Source organism: Prenolepis imparis, unplaced genomic scaffold (assembly GCF_030444845.1).
Source record: "Prenolepis imparis isolate NDT839.2.m4 unplaced genomic scaffold, iyPreImpa1.0 SCAF_10, whole genome shotgun sequence".
In the NCBI taxonomy this organism is placed as follows: Eukaryota; Metazoa; Arthropoda; class Insecta; order Hymenoptera; family Formicidae; genus Prenolepis; species Prenolepis imparis.
In genome coordinates, this window is record NW_028141168.1 from 10997054 (window position 1) to 11014995 (window position 17942).

Genomic DNA, 17942 nt, shown 5'->3' on the forward strand with positions numbered 1-17942 from the left:
AATCTACTTCTCGGATTAGCGTTCGATTCACCAATAAGAAGAAAGAAATCTACTTCTTTTGGTGTTCTGATTGGCCAATCAAACGCCACCTTGCTCTGACGTAAAGGTGCCTTTTCATGCTGACACTCGACGCTCATTTTTAGCGTCAAAAGACGTCACGTGACCAAAGTTGACGAATTGGTATCTTTATTCTATTCTCTCTTTCTTGCACTTTCTTGTTTATGGTTTATTAAAATATGGTTATGTTTATTAAAATTGTATGTATGATTATTTGATCTCTAAATAATAATAGAGAGAAGAAGCCTTCTCTCTCATTCTCTGTGTGAGACAATAGTGACACGAATAATAATTGCAACTTTGTCCCATTAGTAGATAAAATTCTATTAAAAAAGAAAAAGAAGAAGAACAATAACACTGTGAAATTGGAAGAGAATAAAGTTAATACTTTGATCTTTATACCCCAGTATTGACTCTATAATGTTTAGTAATAAAAAAAATAGTTTACCACCAAGGCCTCATTTGCCAAATCATGAACATATGTTGGAAGATTTGGAAAATGCTGTTGTGGACGATGTAGCATTTAAAATTCTAAGTAAATAACTTTTATAACTAATATTTGTTGTATTTGAAATATGTATAAATAGATATGCTTGACTTTTTAATATACAAAGATCATCCAATTTAATTATATATATTGTTGTTAAAGCGTTTACTTTTTTTTGTAAGTTATATACTAGAATATATTAGGAAGGTCAAGTTTTATTTTTTTCATATATGAATTAAATTGTTGAGTGTAATTTATAATAATTTGTTTTATGAACAAATTATTTTTTTTTGTTTAAGTATCATTAAATTATATTTCTATAAATACAATTTCAGATGATTATGTAGGAGAATCTTATGGTCTGACAAGTATTAACAACTCCGATGATATATACAAGAAAGTAAAGACCTATTTAAATACCAAACAGCAGTTAAGACAGTTGGAATGTACTTTGAGAAGAGAAGAACAACAAATGCAGGCAGATAATGAGGAAATAAAAAGGCTTGCAGATGATATTAGAAAGCAGGCACAAGCTGCTCTGATAACATTAGAGATATAAACAATATTAGGTAATTAATATTAAATTATTTTAACAATTTATCATATATACAGATATATATTACATTATAAAACATAACAATTTATTTCATGTAAAATTTTAGCCATTGTTAATCTTTTACTGATATCAATAATTGATTTCTCTGTCTTTTATATTGAAGCCTTTTCTTTTTGCTGAGTTTCTGCTTAATTAAAACAAATACATTTATTATACATAAAAATTCAGTGTTTTTAAATAAGTAATTTTTGCAAATATTTTTAATATTTGTGATTAAAAAGACATTTCATAACTATATAAGATACATTAAATAATAACAATAAATTAAATAATTAATAATTATAATAATATAAAAAAATATTTAATGATAATTTCTTGTTAATCATTCTTTCTTAACATTCGTTCTTAATATGTGGATGTCATGGTGCACTAAACAATACATTGTTACATGAATTGATTACATTATTTAATTGTACACAATATTCCATATTTCAATAAAATTTATAACAAGGCACAATAACAACTTAATATCTAGCACTAATAATAGTACAATACTGCAATAACTATGATCACATTTACCATAGTAGATAATATTATATATATATATATATATGACATGTAAACGATGATATGTCAATGATATATAAAAGGATAGGTGTTATAATTTTCTGTTGCTCTTTTGTGTAAAAATTCACAAATTACTTGTTATATTTTTATATTTATTTTTATATTTAAACTAGTTAGTAGTTTTATTTAAAAGGAACTCTGTGATAGCCTCAGCCATTCAAAGAATTATCGAAAATTGCCGATATATATATAAATTGTTTTATATGATAATTTTGATTAGGTAGTGTGATAAAAAGGGAAAATTATATATTATAATTTATATAATTTTATACAATTTTTATAATTTATCTCCATGATTTCTACAAACAGCATAACTTTTATTTGAAATTTTCTATAACTCTTTGAATAGAGATCATCAAGTGTTGTCTGTGTTAAGCATGTGACTATCTTTATATGTATATACATACACACATAAAGTTATATCTTATATGATAAAAATATATTGGTACGATTAACGATTTTTATATCTCAATATTGCTGTGCACAATTATTTAAAAAAATTATTCTGTGAATTTTTATGAGATTAAATATTTTAAATTAATAAATCACTATATCTGTGTGCGATATATTAATAATATTAGAAAGATAAAAACAAAGTAGATAATAATAAAAACATTAATTATATCATATGCTCTATAATATCAAAATATGAATTATAAAAAATATATACGCTTATAAAATCTGATAACAGTATAATTCTCTCTCTCTCTCTACTTTAAGTAGACCTTCTAAAAAATGCATTATATGAAAACGAAAGATTTACAAATAAAATTAACGAACAATTTTTCCTCATATTATGTATATATGTAACAATAAATTCTATTTTGATATATATAGCTCTTCTGTCTATATAAATTTAAATTTAAATATTAACCAATACTGTATTATATGGAGTCTGTAAAGACAAAAATTATTTAATGTGATAAACTTGGTACCATATCAAATCGACTTACAGGTTCATTAAGGTAGGCACACCATGTAAATCCTGGTGGATACCCTGAAAAAGTTACGTTATCTTATTAGTATACAACAATAAAAATAAACACCAAAATACAAACCTAATGCGTACTTTAATATATGATTCATATATTATTCTTAACAACAAATTTATTACTATATATAAATTCATATACCCCCAACTGATATATTCATATACCAACTAATATATCAATTGTAACAATAACCAAAATAAATAAAAATGAAAATATCAAATTATGATCAAATATATAACATACATATTTAAGTTTTATTTTTTTTAAATAGAAGCAAGCAATTTTCTTAATATGAAGATAGATATGTTTAAAATTTCCAATAGCATAACGTTTAATAAAAAAAGATATTTGCCTGAAATAAAGAAAAACAACTTTTAATTAATAATTATATTTATATAATTATTTTTTAATTAATAAATATATGTAACGTTACAATTATATGTCTTACATGTATTTTAAGAGATAGAGGAAAAAGAAAAAGGCAAGAAAGACAGAAATATAAAACACATAACATATAAAAAATTTTTAAATTATGTCAAAAATCGTGCATGAAAAAAGTTGTAAATTGAGAGTTGGAAGTAAATTCACCTTTGCTCCGATATGTTACGTGCAACCAGGTTTAGTAACCAGTTTGTTAGAATCTGAAGAAATGTATCACATCTATATATAATCAATTTATAATCAAATTGCTTTTTATACATATGTCTGTTATAACATTAACAAAAAGATGTGTATCTGTCTTTTTTATTCAACATATTAAAATTGTATTTGTTTTAATCATAATACATTATGAAACAAATTTGTTTCCTATAATACTTACATAATGTTATAGATTATTTTTTATGTGCTGATGATATGAGGATGTGATAATATACCGAGATTCATCATTTTCCGTCCGGCTGCATGCAAGTATAATCCCTCAAGATTAGTAGTGAATAAATATTAGTATTACACATATTAATACGCGTTACACAAAAGTTAATGAATTTTTGAACAGCAAAATTTAAAATTTATGTTTAATATTCGATCATCGTGTTGTACTATTTCACATTCAAACATTATATGTAAAGAAATAGACATATGTATATATCTTTATTTCACAACATCTTTAACAATCATATAAAAGTGCTTTACAGTTTGCATATAAAAATCGATAATTCTGTACACACACAATTACACAATTTATAAAGTGATTTCTGTAATAAGTATGCTCTCTGTAAATATATATTATATAAAAATATATTAAATCTAAAACTACATACACACAGCTTATATCTATATAAATTTTAGGACGGACATAATAGATATGTAAATTTGAAATATCTTGTGTTATATAAGACTATTACACTTTTTAAAACTGATAAAGTGATGTTTATAATGTATCATCATTTCCGTAGCGATATCTATATTTGATATAGCTTATAATATGAGAATTTGCTGTAATGTTCACTATTATCTCTTAATAATTTTATCATAATCAGCTGCCTTTACAATTGCACTAAAAATAATTAAGGAGATATGTATAACGCTCACAATCAGTCTAAAGTAATTTAAATATTTTTTAAAACATTAACATTGCAATATTGTTAAAGGACCCCGCACTAAACCACGTGAAAATGGGCCCCGGCGAAAATGGCTGAATTTGAAATATGTTGTACCTTTTGGGTCACTGAACAAATGTTCCCACGCGGGGTCCTTTAAATTCTTGTGAAATTTATCATTTTTAAAATCAAATAATATATACTTGATATACCGAAATATAATTCTTTCTATTCCATCTGTATATCTATAATATCTTATCTATTATATATAAATCTATAATATATATATATATATATGCACATATACTTTGTTTTCAGTAAATTTGATTACAGTTTTGGAAGAATTATAATGCCTTATTTTAAATATTTATGGCAAAAATAATAATAAAGGCTAAAAAGAAAATGCTCATCTCTTTTAATTCGGAAGCGAGGTAGACGCAACAACGGTATATCGAACACGAAAATGTCGTCCAGTGTCTAGTCCATATTTATCATACTATTACTGTCTTAAGAAATAGGGGAAACTGCCGATTCTTACTAATGATATCCTTAATTAAGTTATATTAGTCACAAAAAACAATCGCAAATTGTATCTTAAAGTAAAAAATGATGAGTAATTTATTATATAAGCTGTTAATACTTAAAAACAAATTTTACCTTTTAAAATGGTGAACAATTTTATCTTAGTTGACATAATGTAGCGAGTGTTTTGCCCAAATGTTTCAACATCGTATATCCTAAGACCAGTTAATAATTGAAAAGTGTGGAAAGAAAGATAGAAAAAATATTTTTTGTTGTTGTTTAAAGTAGGTTTAGAAGCTTTGGTAAGACACATGTAATATAAAATATATGTGATATGATGTAATTTAATAGATTATTTAGTGAAATTAATATAAGTGCTAATTTAAGAAGTTTAAAAAGGAAAATTATATACAATAGATATCTATAGATATTGTAAAATATTTTTTTGAAAAAAATACGATGTAGATAAAGCAAAGCTATATATAAATGAAAGATATATTATAAAAGAAGTATTGTGCTATATTATAGATATATATAGTCTTATATGCAGGCATATATAGTCTTTTCGTTACATGTGCTTGAATGAAGGCATTAATTTTCAATAAATTGTTAGTTAACATATGGAATGTGCAATACAATAAGATAAATACAGTTCTCCATTTGCAATAATTATTTAAAAAATTTACTCCAATAAAAACATATATTTTATTAACAAAAATATTGAATATTGCACAAAATATTGCACGATTATTACGTATTTTTACATTTCTAAAAATTTATTAAAATGATAAATTTTTTTATTTGCATGAATTTTCCATTGTTAACTGCTTTTTTAATTTTTAGCGCAATTATCCTGTTTTATTACTGTATAAAAAAAAAAAAAAAAAATTTAGTACTAAGTAAAGTACTAAAAATATAAATAGATAATTTTTTTATCTTAGCTTTTACAATAACTATATTAATAACGTAATCACTCATTACGTTATGTTTACAACATTGTAATTTCAGAAACACGATTGTTGAATGAGGCATTGCATAACGCATAACAACTTGAACATATAATATTAAATCATTTGCAGTATCAAAAACGTGTCAACGTGTAATTTTTCCAGAATTTTTATCATAAAATTTAAAAGTGATCTTCTTAAGAATGGCATATCAGTCTCCACATATTGGCAGTATTCAATTGACAGTGAAGTCTGGCATTAGAAAGAATTTGCGTAACGACAACTTGCCTCTTGGCTTGTGTTTCAGATGGTCCTCAATGAATTGACAAGGGCAACGGGCGGAGACACAATGGCGCGGTGGAACAGACAGACCCATGACGCCTCTATCGCGTTCCTGCGAGTCTATAACCAGATCAAGTCTGCGGCGCACAAAGTGACGTGCCCATCGAGAAGCATACCTCAGCAACAGCAACTCCGCCCGTTCCTGTCAACACACACACACAGACCATCATCATTCAGTGATAGCCAGATCTGAATAGTAATCTATTTTTTTCTTTTTTAAGTGGTTTTTTTTACAAATAACGTGTACGATTAAATCTAGTATTTAAATAGATGCAATATACAAATGTTACTTCTTATTGTTAGATATCATACATTTTCTGATGGCTACAGATATGCAAAGAAACACAAGCTTACAAAAGTTTAATTTGTTATATATTTGTTATATATATTTTTCTTCTATGGAACTATGTGCTGCAAACTCTTTCTAATACTTCTTGTAATCTGTATTCTTTCAACAAAGAGTAGAGTTTGTAAATCACTGTCTTAATAATAATAATCTAACTGCCATTATGTTTTATAATAACATTATAAAGTATTTTCTTGTTATATAAAATATATGAAGCTCGTTATTTCGTAATTAAAAATATGTTCACCATTTTATAAGTACATTTGTCTTTTACATATGTATAATCCTATAAAAATATATCTATGATCAAGGAATGTAAACGCACGCTAAATGTAATTATAAAGTATCGAAAAATCATCGATAGAAAGGGAAGTGTTTATCAGCATAAATGAAAAAGCTACATAAACATAAACTTCAAAAATTTTGATAATACTGTTAATTTTCAAAAGGAAACAATTTTCTGGAATGCTGAAATAGAGATTAATCAAGATAATCTAAAATAAAGATTATCATATTCATTTATGCATCTATCTTTATGGATTTTGTTAAGATGCAGATCTATTTCAAATTTAATGCTAAATGTTGATATCCTTAGGATATGATACACGTGTAATTTTTTATATTACACAAATAAAATTTCAAAATTACATTCAGCATTAAATATGGAATGTGGATAAGCCTTGATCTGAAAACGAAAAAACGATCCATGAGCTCTATTGATGATCAAAAATCAAAATTATAATATTTTGTGAGTTCATATTTCAATGCTGTAGACATGTAAAAGTTATATCCATATTATAAAAGTTATATCCATATTATAAAAGTATCCATATTAAGTAATAATTAACATGAAGTACACATTTACAAGATCTACAGCATACATAATTGAAGTCAGCAAAATCATACTAATTTCAATATTTGATTAAGATTATCACTTGTCATGCATCGATTATTCGTATATGATAATATTTCTAAATAAATTGTTAAGTACATTTAAAATAACTCAAAATTAAACGCATATATAAATGACAAAATCTATAAACAATTTTTAAAATAATATAACAAACATAATAAGAAACAATAATTAAGACAAAATTGTTCAATATGTTTACAAGCATATTAAAAACCAATTTTGAAAAATTTTAAAAGCATAAAATTCTTTTACAACTTTTTTAACATGTAATAAATGTTTTTCTTAAGCTAAAACTTGTATTGTCATCGATATATTACATCTATATATTGTACGATTTATAGCTATATCAATAAAAAATGGCCACATTCTATGAATATTAAATATAAAAGTTGGTTTTATAAACCAAAAATATTAATACTTCAAGTTGCTTGCAAATCAATAAAAGTAAATAGCAGTTTTCTTTGAAAACTGCTCTCGTAATAGTGTCTTATATTCTGAATCATATTACTCAGAACAAACTCTGTTTGATTCTTTATCTTTATATTGCGAGTAAAGTTCAATAAAGTTAGAAACAAGATTCTTCATGATGTTGCCATAACGAGAATAAAATAAGTGCAAGAATATAAATAATGATGTATATGTATAAAAGATCATATACTTGATATAAAATATTAAAATGCATATATAGCAATGCGTATCCAAGAAAGTTAAATAACTTTCTAAAAAAACCTCTGTAATTTTTGTATATGCACGCGAAACTGCACATATATACATATGTGTAGTTCATTAACAATATATATAAACAGTATAGAATAAATGTATTCAACTGTATTCAAATGCCTCTGTCTCTCAGAAAGCTACTCCATCTAGGACAAAAGTCTCTGCCCTGAACGCGTGGCTTATTACGTAACCATTCCTCTATATATTGACATGGACACAGAGCGGACGCTAAGTGACGTGGCGAAGAAGGATTTCCACCCTCCTCGTCAACTGTCCAATCCAAACGTCGTCGTAAGTAATCCTTCGCCCAACGTTGCACATAACGGCACAATACTTGTTCGTTTTTACCCTGGTGGTAGTTTAATATAATACACACAATATTTAATATAAGTTAGTAACGCAGTCAGTAACGTCAAATTTCTTGTTTCACACATAGAGAGAGAGAATATGTTTATATATAATAATTAAAGCCTGTATAGAACTAAAGGTGCATCAAATTCTTATTTAGCTACATATACTGCACCTATACTTAAAATAAGACAATGATTACGTTTTGAATAAAAATAGAAAATTAGTTGAATATTATTAAAAGGCATTACTAAAATGAATGCATCTAAAACTGCACCTTTGATTCACTTCATATCTCGATTGATGTTTGCAAATAGAGGAATGGTGTTCCTCATTCGGCTTTTAATATATATCTTTAGTTCAATTAATAAAATTATAAAAATGTTCTATGCAATAATAAATAATTCAAAACAAAAAAATGTATAAAATTAAAAAAATAAAATAAAAAATAGAAAGAAAAGACTTTGAATGTACAGAATCGAGGAAAAAGGATCTTACCTGTTTACGAGAGATTCTCGTAGTAGTGCTGCCTTGTATAACAATATCACCGTCGTCAATGTCCATACGCTGTTGTAATTCTCGTTGTCGGCTTAATTCGCTTGCGTCATCACCACCACCACCACCAATTACTCTACCTTCACGTTCTTCCCTCTCTATTACTTCTTGTAATTTTTTCTGTCATAAAACAAATTATTATATTAGTTTTTTGTAAATACATATATAAATGACAAAAATAAAAAGGATATTATCTAGCAATAATCAGAGAAGATTTTTGTGTCTATATAGACATTTCTTTTGGCATAGAAATATGTATAAAGCATTGCTCTCTTTTCTTGAATGATATATAACTTATAATATTATAAAAAATTGAACATTTAAATTACATCAATTATTGACAAATTTTATAATATAAATTCAGATATATGTAGCACTTACAACACAATCGGTAGTATCAAAGTATATGAAACACAAGTTGACTTTGTGGCAGGAGATCTTTCCTCTATCATCTAATCCCAATATTATTTTGTGTTTTAATATATGTTTGTTGACTTGAGCCATACATTTCTCCAGATTGTGATTGAGCTTTATCTTGATAAACATGCAAAGGAATATTGCAGCTGCATTCAAGACCAGCCACATGATACCAAGTCCGAATAAAGTAAGACCGGTCACACCAGAGAACAATAGACCAAGCAGTACAACAAAGGCGGTGAATATCCAAAGAACAAGAATCCTCTTGTAGCATATGTTGTACATATTGAAGCGCACATCATTCACAAGTAATTCCATCATGTGAACATATTCTTCCACTGTAAGCTACAATATATCTATTTTATTAGAATATTGTAATTACACTTTTATACATTTTATTAAAATAAATATAAAAAGAGAGCTGATATTTCTATTTCAATTATTAATATTTCAGAATATATTATATAAGTTGAATATATGATGCATTTTTTGAATTTTAATGTAAAATTGAAGATTATCTAGTAAAATATTCAGCTACAAATTATACATGCATAAAAAAGTTACATCTTTATCAAATATATCATTAAGAATCATTAAGAGAATATTACATTAACAAAATATATATATAATGTATATTAAAATATATAGATAATATATATAAAATATATATTAAATATATAAAATATATATTAAATATATAAAATATATATTAAATATATAAAATATATATAAAATATATATAAAATATATAATAAAATATATAGATAATATATATTAAAAAATATAAAAATTAATATATAATAAATTTTTAAACAACATACTGTTAATCCTTGTGCCATCAATTCCTCTGGCACTAATTCTGGTCTAAACTTAGCTGGAGTAATCCATGGCCATTTAGTATTTACTGGTAAAAGAGTAACGATAGTATCACCATTGGCAAAGCCCTGTCTAATATTTCCAATAGATGTGCTGACAACATTGCTCGATGTATTTCTACCATTAGATACATCTCTTAGATCAATAGTTTTTAAAGAAGCGCTCTTGGCCTCCGACGTTCTAACATCAGACGGTACTTTGAGATCCGGAATATCGGATGTGATGGAACGACTTAAACCTGATCTATCTAAATTAATCTGGACGGATTCGGTTGCTATCACAGCACCTCTATACTCATTAGTTTTCTTATCATTAATATCAGGTGGCTCAATACTTTTATTAAGCTTGTCAATTTGCACTGTAACCGACTCAGGCTTTATTACAGCAGGTGCGCTACTGTTGGCTTTTTTCTCCACATCTGTAGTTTCTTTTGGACCCGTTTCATCTTCAAATTGGACCCAATTCTTAGTCTTCGTAGCTATACTAGAAGAATCAGCTGCCGTCGCATTATCAGTTGTATCTTCGGAACTCATGACTGTAAAAAGAAATATATAAATTAGACAAAATGATTTATTCACACACATACACAAAAACAATAAGAACAGCAAATAATAATAGATTATTGGCCAAGCATATTCTGTTTAACGCTAAACAATGATGTAAAATATTTGTTTTGAACACACCATTATTTTACATCTTGAAAAATGACATTCATCGCGACCGATTGCGTGACAGTTACACTTGTGACAGATTTTATGCAATTAAAAGGGAGTGTCCGGACATGGAATTCGAGACGGTAAAGGTGTCGTCGAGGTATTCTCGCGAGAAAAGATCCATCATGAGAGAACATTGGCGGAGAGTCCTCCCGTCATATGCGAGGGTCAAAGTAGGACGAGAGCCGCGATATCCTTCTCCTAGTGCAATGCACTAGTATTGCGAAAATCTGTCGGACCGAGCGTCTAGGTGCGCACATCCGATCCGTACCTTAATTAGCTACAAAGGCGCCGGGCGCGCCTAACGAGATAATCGCGTGATCGCGATTGGCGAACGCCATTTCCGCCCGAGGTGCGAAAAATCAAGTATCCCAGGTATGCGGACACCTACCTGCTGCGCGATCTGGCCTGTCACATACCCACGAGCCGAAAAGTTGCGCGACGAATCACGAAATCAAGGTGTACGACATGGTTGCACGGCGAAGGTAGGCGGGGACGTCGGTGGTACAACGAGGCGGCGAGGTGGGGCCTGGGGCCGCGAACAGGCAGACGTGCACGACACGTACATATATATATGTATACACGTATGCACACCTGTGCGTGCACGCCTTACGTACATGATCGTTCATCGCGACTTTCGTTCGCGAAATTAATTAATTAATTACAATCAATTTGTTCAATTCGAGAGGACCTATGATACATTTTTTCAAGGGACTCGTCGAGTCCACACCTCTTTAATTACCGTTTCTATTCATGTATATATATATAATAGCGCGAATAGATATAGCTGATTCTAATTATATTTACGACATATTGGCTGGTTGCAGAGTTAGTTATAGAAATTGTTTACACTTTTGTCGTAATAATCTACTACCGATTTAAATATATGTCTGTGTATATACACATCTTTCATTTTTAATTTTATATATACATACATATATACATATATATATATACATACATATATATACATACATATATATATATATATATGTATATTTAAAATGGCGCAGAAATGCATTTATCAGTAAATATAATCCGTATGCAATGCTATCTCATAGGCATAGGCCATAGAACGTCTGCATTGAATCTGTTCATTTTAGTTGCACTTTCCACTTTGCTCTCATTCAAGTTCTACACAATTCTGTCATCTGTTTCAATTAAGTGCATTTAAAATGAATACACCTGACATTTATTTCGGTTATTATCTCATTGTATCATCTATAATGACATGTCGCAATCTCGTTGCAAACATATTAAACATTTATTTGTCTGCCCTTTAGCTAAAAATATGTATTTAGTACTTTGGATGAAAAAAGAGCAAAAAGGAACTAAAAGCGATAAAAGTACAGATCTTTAGTCGATCAGCTGATTACAGCTGATGCGCGAATGTGTACGAATCTTTACTTGTCAAGAGATGTATCGCTTAAATGTAATATCTCGTATGTCAAAATACATTCTGTCAAACATGGATTTTATTCGTTTGACAGCGAATGCTCGACGCAATATTCATAAAAATATCTTCATAAGATCTTGTCGACTTAATATGATAAGACATCGTTTCTACAATGATTATAAGTCACAGGAAGGAAAATTCGAGATATTTCTCGCTGTATCCCTACCAACGTTGATATTTAATTTTTTTTTTGGTATCGAAGATGATGAAGAAGTTCCAGAAGTTATTATGATGATCAAGCGATCCGTATTGCTGATACAGGTTGGATATTGAAACGTGTGATCTGTTATATATTTCTTTTTCTTATGCTTTTATATATATGTATTTTTTTCACCTATATATCTTAATTTAAATCTCATTCAGCAATATTTTCTTTGTCTTTACAGAAGGGAGAATTTTCTAAGGCAGAAAAAATGCTACATTTAGCGTTACGCCAAGCACAAACTTTACAACATTATGATGCTGTTACATATGTTTACGATGTAATGGCTAATCTTGCCTTCGACACTGGAGACTATCGCAAAGCAGAAAAGTTATTTGTATCAGTTTTGCAAAGGCTAATGTCAAATGGAGCTACAGAAGATGATATGAGAGTCATCCACATAAGTTTAAAAATGGCTAAAGTGTTTGAACATCTAAAAGAGATAAAGTAAGTAATTTATTCTGCTATAGAATTTTTAAAAAATTTTATTTTTGCTTTTCATTAAGTATTATATGGAATATTAATATAAAAAATTATACTCTCAAAAAATGGTGAAAAATAGGATATATATATTTAATTTAATAGTTAAGCTGCTTGTTATATATGATATACTATATGTATTATTGTATATAATAAGTTATGCAAAATATATTACATACTTTCTCTTTCTCTCTCTCTATATATATATGTATATATTTTTTTATTACTCACATTCAGGAAAGCAGAGCAGGGTTATAAATTTTGTATAGAGAACTTAAAATCACATATTGAAAAAGATCCTGAAAATGAGGATGCTGTATTATTACAGGGTATGACCTTTGATTGGTATGCGCGAATGTTATTATCACAATCTCGACATACCGAAGCTTTTAACTATTTTCTTCAGGCTTATGATATATGTAAAAAGATAAATGGTGAAGAACATGAACAGACTATAGTTCTGCTTAATGATTTGGGAACTGTTAGTTATATGCGAGGAGAATATGATGAAGCAATCAAATACTTGTCTGCTGCAACAAAAATAGGTAATATTAATATAATAATTTTGTTAATTATAGCTACATTATTTGTGCTACATGTTGCGTATATTTTTAGGAAGAAATTTACCTGACATGGTTGATTTGGGTTCAATTTATGTAAATTTAGGGAATGTATTTCTGAAGAAAGGTTTATATGATGAAGCCAAAAAATCTTGTCAACAAGGAAGAATGATAGCTAAGAACAAGGATGACAATGATTCCTTGTTAGAAGCCGATGAATGCCTCAAAGAAGTAAAACGATTACTGTCGTTATAATTCTTAGATTATCTAGAACACAATAGTTTTGTTAGAACTGTAGATATTTGTGTAAAATCCTGTAAATATATTTAAAAAGACTCATTAAATAATATATATGTAAATATATTATAATAATAATGTAAAAACATATTTAAAAAGAATAAACATTTAAAATTTCATTAAAGTTTTAATAATTATTATATAATTAAGTCATTGAAACTTTAACTAAAAGTGTATACAGGAAAATTAAATAAAATGAGTTATTTATTATTTAATATTCATTGAATAATCACTATTGATATAATAAATATATTTTATTTCTAGAATGTTATGTTGCATGTATCTCTTATAATTGATGTATTATTCCAAATTTTGTTATATTCTGTGTTCACACGAACAGAGCATATTATAATCTAGATCAGTTATTTCGTTTTATAATGTATTTTTATATACTATAATCTTTATTTCCATTCTAAAATCTATTTTTAAGTCAATGATAAAAAAAATTGCAACAAAATATTAAATAACAGGTACGTAATATACAAAATAATATATATAATAACATATATTACCAACTTTCGTACTTTATTGCCACTACTCGCGCATTCGCATCATATGCCTGCACAATCACTCAATATACATTATATTCAACGTAAATTATTCACATATAAGATATATCAGTCTTGCTTTTTTTAAATTGTATTATGTGTGTGTGTATATATCTCAAATAATGGACATGTACATTGATCTTTATATAAAACAAACTGCTACTATTTTACAAAGAATATCAATTTGTTATAGCACTAATATATATTTATTAATTTATATGTATTAAAGTTTGCAGAACGTCATATTTTTCTATAGCATGACCAATTTGTGTTTATTTTTTAGTACTTATATTTCATTATGAATTCAAGAAGCATACATACACACAAATTATATACTAACATAATCTATATATTTATCATTCATCATATATGTATCATCATATATCATTCATCTCTTTGTAAATATACAACATTTATTATTGTGACAGATGACATCTGTATTAATTCAAGAAGTACTTAGTATATTAAATTATACATTTACTTTGAAGTAAAAATATATGATCATTTTGGCATTTTTAAAGGGAGAGGAATCAATTATACAGAGATTATATATCATATCTAGGTCGTATTATAACAGAATAAAGATTAATTATAAAATTACGAAAATAGTTGCTTTATTATATGAGTAATCAATAACAAAGAATTAATCAAGACCCTATTCAAATGTATGCACTCGTAAAACTTTTTATTTATTTGTTATTTATTTTTACAAAAATATTCATTATTTCATCTAGATAATTATTTGATTTAGGATTATTATTTTCAGACAGTAACTTTTGTTTTAGGCACCCTAGATATGAAAATGAGAAAATTAAGTACTTCTTTTTAAATAATAAATATACTTATAATAACTATATATAATTATATATATAAATTATATATAATTTAATATTTTATAATTTTAACAAATGCAATTATATTTATGAGCTATCTTCAAAACAATCATATAAAATTAGATCAAAATATTTCATGTATTAAATATATGATACATAAAAGAGATAATTAGATTTTAAAATATTTTAAATTTAATCGAGTCTGAAAGATGTAGGAACAGATGTACGTATATATAATTATAAGAAAATATATAAACTGTCAAATACGTAGATATATAGCTCTACATTTTATAGTAGATTACAAAAAAACTAATGTATTAGTAATTTATGATGTATTGAGATCTCTCTCTGGCAAAATGGTTTTATAATATATTTATACTTTACAAGATGTGACAGTTACTATTTCAATGTAAAAATAATGCTATAATAACTTGCACATATGTTATTTTTTATAACCTAGGTGTTTCATTAATTCTACTCATTTTTTTTGTTGAACGTAAATGCAATTAGTCACAGAAGTATTAAATAATGATATTTGTGCCACACTGGTATTTGTTTTTGTGAGAGGTTAAGATAATGCATATTTTTTCTGCAGAGAGTATAATTAAAATTATAAAAACATTACTCTTTTCCATTGTCGTTTATTTATGTAATGACATTTTTTTCAGATCTTAATGAGTAAGAATAAACTGAATCAAATGAAAATTTTGTATTCTTTAACAAACCTGTCTATTCATAGTCTGCTATAAGAACCATCATATATACTCCGAAAAGAAGTGCAGTGATCTCCATAACTGATTGCCAAAGTTTAGTGGCAGTCAAAAGTTCTGGTATTACAGAAACAGTTGCAATATAAATAAAGCCTCCTGCTGTAAATGGAAGAATCCATTTTGTTGCAACATCACCTAAAATACATAAAATTAGATAAGATTAGATTAGATAAAACATGATAAGAATTAATACATCTCTCTAATCTTGCAACTATATATTTCTTACCCATTCCTTCTGCCAACAAAGAAACAAAGGTTCCTAACAAAGCTCCTATAGCAGTAGTCAATTGCAACATCATAGCCTGTAAACAATTAAGATTTTTAAATTGCAGAATTTATGCAAAAATTAAATTAAAAAAAAAAACATGGTTACAACAACTATAAAATACTGTATACATCTAATAAACTGTATCTTTGAGCTTGCAGTTATACAGTACTTTATGTGTGATTCAATCTTTTATATAGATTTATATCTTACCTTTCTTTTGCTATATCCACTTTGCACCAATATGGCGAAATCCCCAATTTCATGTGGAATCTCATGTAATAAAATTGTGAATGTTGTTACATAACCAATATTATTTCCAGCCATGTAACTAGCCCCTATAGCTAAACCATCTGTAAAGTTATGCAGAAAATCTGCAACTAGATTCAGATAACCAGCGATCTTTATGTCACTTCCAGATGCTTCATGCTTTTTGGAAACTTTTTTACTGCTTTTCTTCTCTTCTTTCTTTTCCGATGAAACATTCTTTTTTTCTTGAGGATGAACATGCGAATGACTATGGTCACCTTTAATAATGCGAACTGCCTTCTCCACAGTTAAGAACACTGTTATTCCTAACAATACACATAGACCAACAGATATGTCGTGTTTGTGATGTCCAGATTTATCATCATGGCTATGGGAATGTGAATGCGTTTCCGAAGAAGCATCATCATGCGAATGAGGAACCAACGCATGGGGAATCAGATGGAGAAACGCGTCGCCCAACAGACCACCAGACGCAAAGCTCAGTAAAATTTTTAGCAATGATTCGCGTTGCTTAGTGTTGTCCAGTGGTACAAAGAACAATATAAAGAATGGTGCAGCAGATATGAGCAAAGTCGATCCAACAGCTCTCAGAATAATGTCATTTTTATGTAAGACATTGGCTTGAGCAGAATGAGAGTGTTTGTGATCATGATCATGATCGTGATCATGTTTATGATCGTGATCATGATTGTGGTCGTGTCGATGATGCTGATTTGAATAAATCTCGTTCGCTTCCTTGGAATATTTGTAACTCGGTAATTTCTCGTCGTGAACTTCGTGAGTGTTGCAGATAGTCGGCAGATTTAAAAAAATAAGTACGAGAAACGTAGCGATTATTATCCTCGAGATCCACTTGTGTAATACGGAAGTTTCTTGGTTATTCCTCGTCATTGTGCCGTTTTTACGACAAAAATATGCTGATAATATGTCGTTGACGTCTGCGTGCTTGTGGAAGTTACATTAACACGACGCATACAGGAACTTTATCAACAAAATATGTCATAACCACGTACACCGAATCATAATTGATAATGATGCGAAGATACAATCGTCCATTTAACCACGTATCCACATCCACGTATCCACATAACCTCAATATCGTCTCCGTTCGTCTGCGCAGTGTTGCCAATAGTTGCTTACGTGGACTTCGATCACTTCCGTATATCGATAAAATATTTCATTTATCATGCGACGAGAGAGATTTTGCTTCACATTTTTTATAATTTTGTGTATTTTATAAACGAGACGAGGGAGAGAGAGAGAGCGCGTTCCGATGTGCGCGGCGCGTTCGACTTTAACCTT

The 17942-nt window shown here is 28.0% G+C and overlaps 4 protein-coding genes and 1 long non-coding RNA gene across 18 annotated transcripts; 2 read left to right on the forward strand and 3 right to left on the reverse strand.

Moving 5' to 3' along the window:
- The first annotated feature begins 197 nt into the window (after positions 1–197).
- Positions 198–6159, forward strand: LOC145942017 (uncharacterized). Of its 3 annotated transcripts, none has more exons than XM_083048485.1 (3): positions 198–592; positions 880–1113; positions 2683–2927. In XM_083048485.1, exons 1-2 carry the CDS (start codon positions 478–480, stop codon positions 1101–1103), a joined length of 339 nt encoding a protein of 112 aa, XP_082904611.1. In that variant the 5' UTR covers positions 198–477; the 3' UTR covers positions 1104–1113; positions 2683–2927. The 3 variants fall into 3 exon arrangements, with proteins under 3 accessions (XP_082904611.1, XP_082904609.1, XP_082904610.1); XM_083048483.1 differs by lacking the exon at positions 2683–2927 and adding an exon at positions 6037–6159 and having other exon boundaries at positions 199–592; XM_083048484.1 differs by lacking the exon at positions 2683–2927 and adding an exon at positions 3552–4117 and having other exon boundaries at positions 199–592.
- Positions 1516–11492, reverse strand: LOC145942009 (uncharacterized). Of its 8 annotated transcripts, XR_014426282.1 has the most exons (8): positions 11351–11492; positions 10192–10781; positions 9335–9715; positions 8897–9073; positions 6018–6213; positions 3540–3618; positions 3308–3360; positions 1518–2724 (listed from the first exon to the last, which is right to left on the reverse strand). XR_014426282.1 is itself a non-coding variant. In XM_083048465.1 (7 exons), the coding sequence occupies exons 2-6, from the start codon at positions 10777–10779 to the stop codon at positions 4939–4941; spliced, it is 1401 nt and encodes a 466-aa protein (XP_082904591.1). In that variant the 5' UTR covers positions 10780–10781; positions 11351–11492; the 3' UTR covers positions 1519–2724; positions 4918–4938. The 8 variants fall into 8 exon arrangements, 6 of the variants coding, with proteins under 6 accessions (XP_082904591.1, XP_082904588.1, XP_082904587.1 ...); XR_014426283.1 differs by lacking the exon at positions 6018–6213 and having other exon boundaries at positions 1516–2724; XM_083048465.1 differs by lacking the exons at positions 3308–3360; positions 3540–3618 and adding an exon at positions 4918–4997 and having other exon boundaries at positions 1519–2724.
- Positions 11316–14078, forward strand: Ttc19 (tetratricopeptide repeat domain 19). Of its 5 annotated transcripts, none has more exons than XM_083048477.1 (5): positions 11316–11444; positions 12243–12676; positions 12802–13064; positions 13335–13642; positions 13713–14078. In XM_083048477.1, exons 2-5 carry the CDS (start codon positions 12341–12343, stop codon positions 13910–13912), a joined length of 1107 nt encoding a protein of 368 aa, XP_082904603.1. In that variant the 5' UTR covers positions 11316–11444; positions 12243–12340; the 3' UTR covers positions 13913–14078. The 5 variants fall into 5 exon arrangements, with proteins under 5 accessions (XP_082904603.1, XP_082904602.1, XP_082904599.1 ...); XM_083048476.1 differs by having other exon boundaries at positions 11378–11481; XM_083048473.1 differs by lacking the exon at positions 11316–11444 and adding an exon at positions 11653–11853.
- Positions 13136–13850, reverse strand: LOC145942018 (uncharacterized). Its single transcript, XR_014426284.1, has 3 exons — positions 13725–13850; positions 13479–13627; positions 13136–13396 (listed from the first exon to the last, which is right to left on the reverse strand). It is a non-coding gene; the product is annotated as an uncharacterized LOC145942018 (long non-coding RNA).
- Positions 14079–15962: 1884 nt separating the features above from the next.
- On the reverse strand, positions 15963–17942 carry Catsup (zinc transporter catecholamines up). The gene is made up of 3 exons (XM_083048468.1): positions 16584–17942; positions 16332–16407; positions 15963–16240 (listed from the first exon to the last, which is right to left on the reverse strand). Exons 1-3 carry the CDS (start codon positions 17529–17531, stop codon positions 16065–16067), a joined length of 1200 nt encoding a protein of 399 aa, XP_082904594.1. The 5' UTR covers positions 17532–17942; the 3' UTR covers positions 15963–16064.

What these genes read in the sequence shown, in the direction of transcription:
- LOC145942017 (XM_083048485.1), top strand. Translation starts at nt 478, where the DNA reads ATGTTTAGTAATAAAAAAAATAGTTTACCACCAAGGCCTCATTTGCCA. An exon ending in TGTAGCATTTAAAATTCTAA is followed by an intron (nt 593 to 879) that starts GTAAATAACTTT and finishes ATACAATTTCAG; the next exon opens with ATGATTATGTAGGAGAATCT.
- Ttc19 (XM_083048477.1), top strand. Translation starts at nt 12,341, where the DNA reads ATGCGCGAATGTGTACGAATCTTTACTTGTCAAGAGATGTATCGCTTA. An exon ending in GATCCGTATTGCTGATACAG is followed by an intron (nt 12,677 to 12,801) that starts GTTGGATATTGA and finishes TTGTCTTTACAG; the next exon opens with AAGGGAGAATTTTCTAAGGC. An exon ending in GAACATCTAAAAGAGATAAA is followed by an intron (nt 13,065 to 13,334) that starts GTAAGTAATTTA and finishes ACTCACATTCAG; the next exon opens with GAAAGCAGAGCAGGGTTATA.
- Catsup (XM_083048468.1), bottom strand. Translation starts at nt 17,531, where the DNA reads ATGACGAGGAATAACCAAGAAACTTCCGTATTACACAAGTGGATCTCG. An exon ending in GTGGATATAGCAAAAGAAAG is followed by an intron (nt 16,408 to 16,583) that starts GTAAGATATAAA and finishes AATTGTTTACAG; the next exon opens with GCTATGATGTTGCAATTGAC. An exon ending in TTTGTTGGCAGAAGGAATGG is followed by an intron (nt 16,241 to 16,331) that starts GTAAGAAATATA and finishes TATGTATTTTAG; the next exon opens with GTGATGTTGCAACAAAATGG.
- LOC145942009 (XM_083048462.1), bottom strand. Translation starts at nt 10,779, where the DNA reads ATGAGTTCCGAAGATACAACTGATAATGCGACGGCAGCTGATTCTTCT. An exon ending in TGATGGCACAAGGATTAACA is followed by an intron (nt 9,716 to 10,191) that starts GTATGTTGTTTA and finishes GATATATTGTAG; the next exon opens with CTTACAGTGGAAGAATATGT. An exon ending in TCTGAAACACAAGCCAAGAG is followed by an intron (nt 2,725 to 6,017) that starts GCAAGTTGTCGT and finishes TAACTTTTTCAG; the next exon opens with GGTATCCACCAGGATTTACA.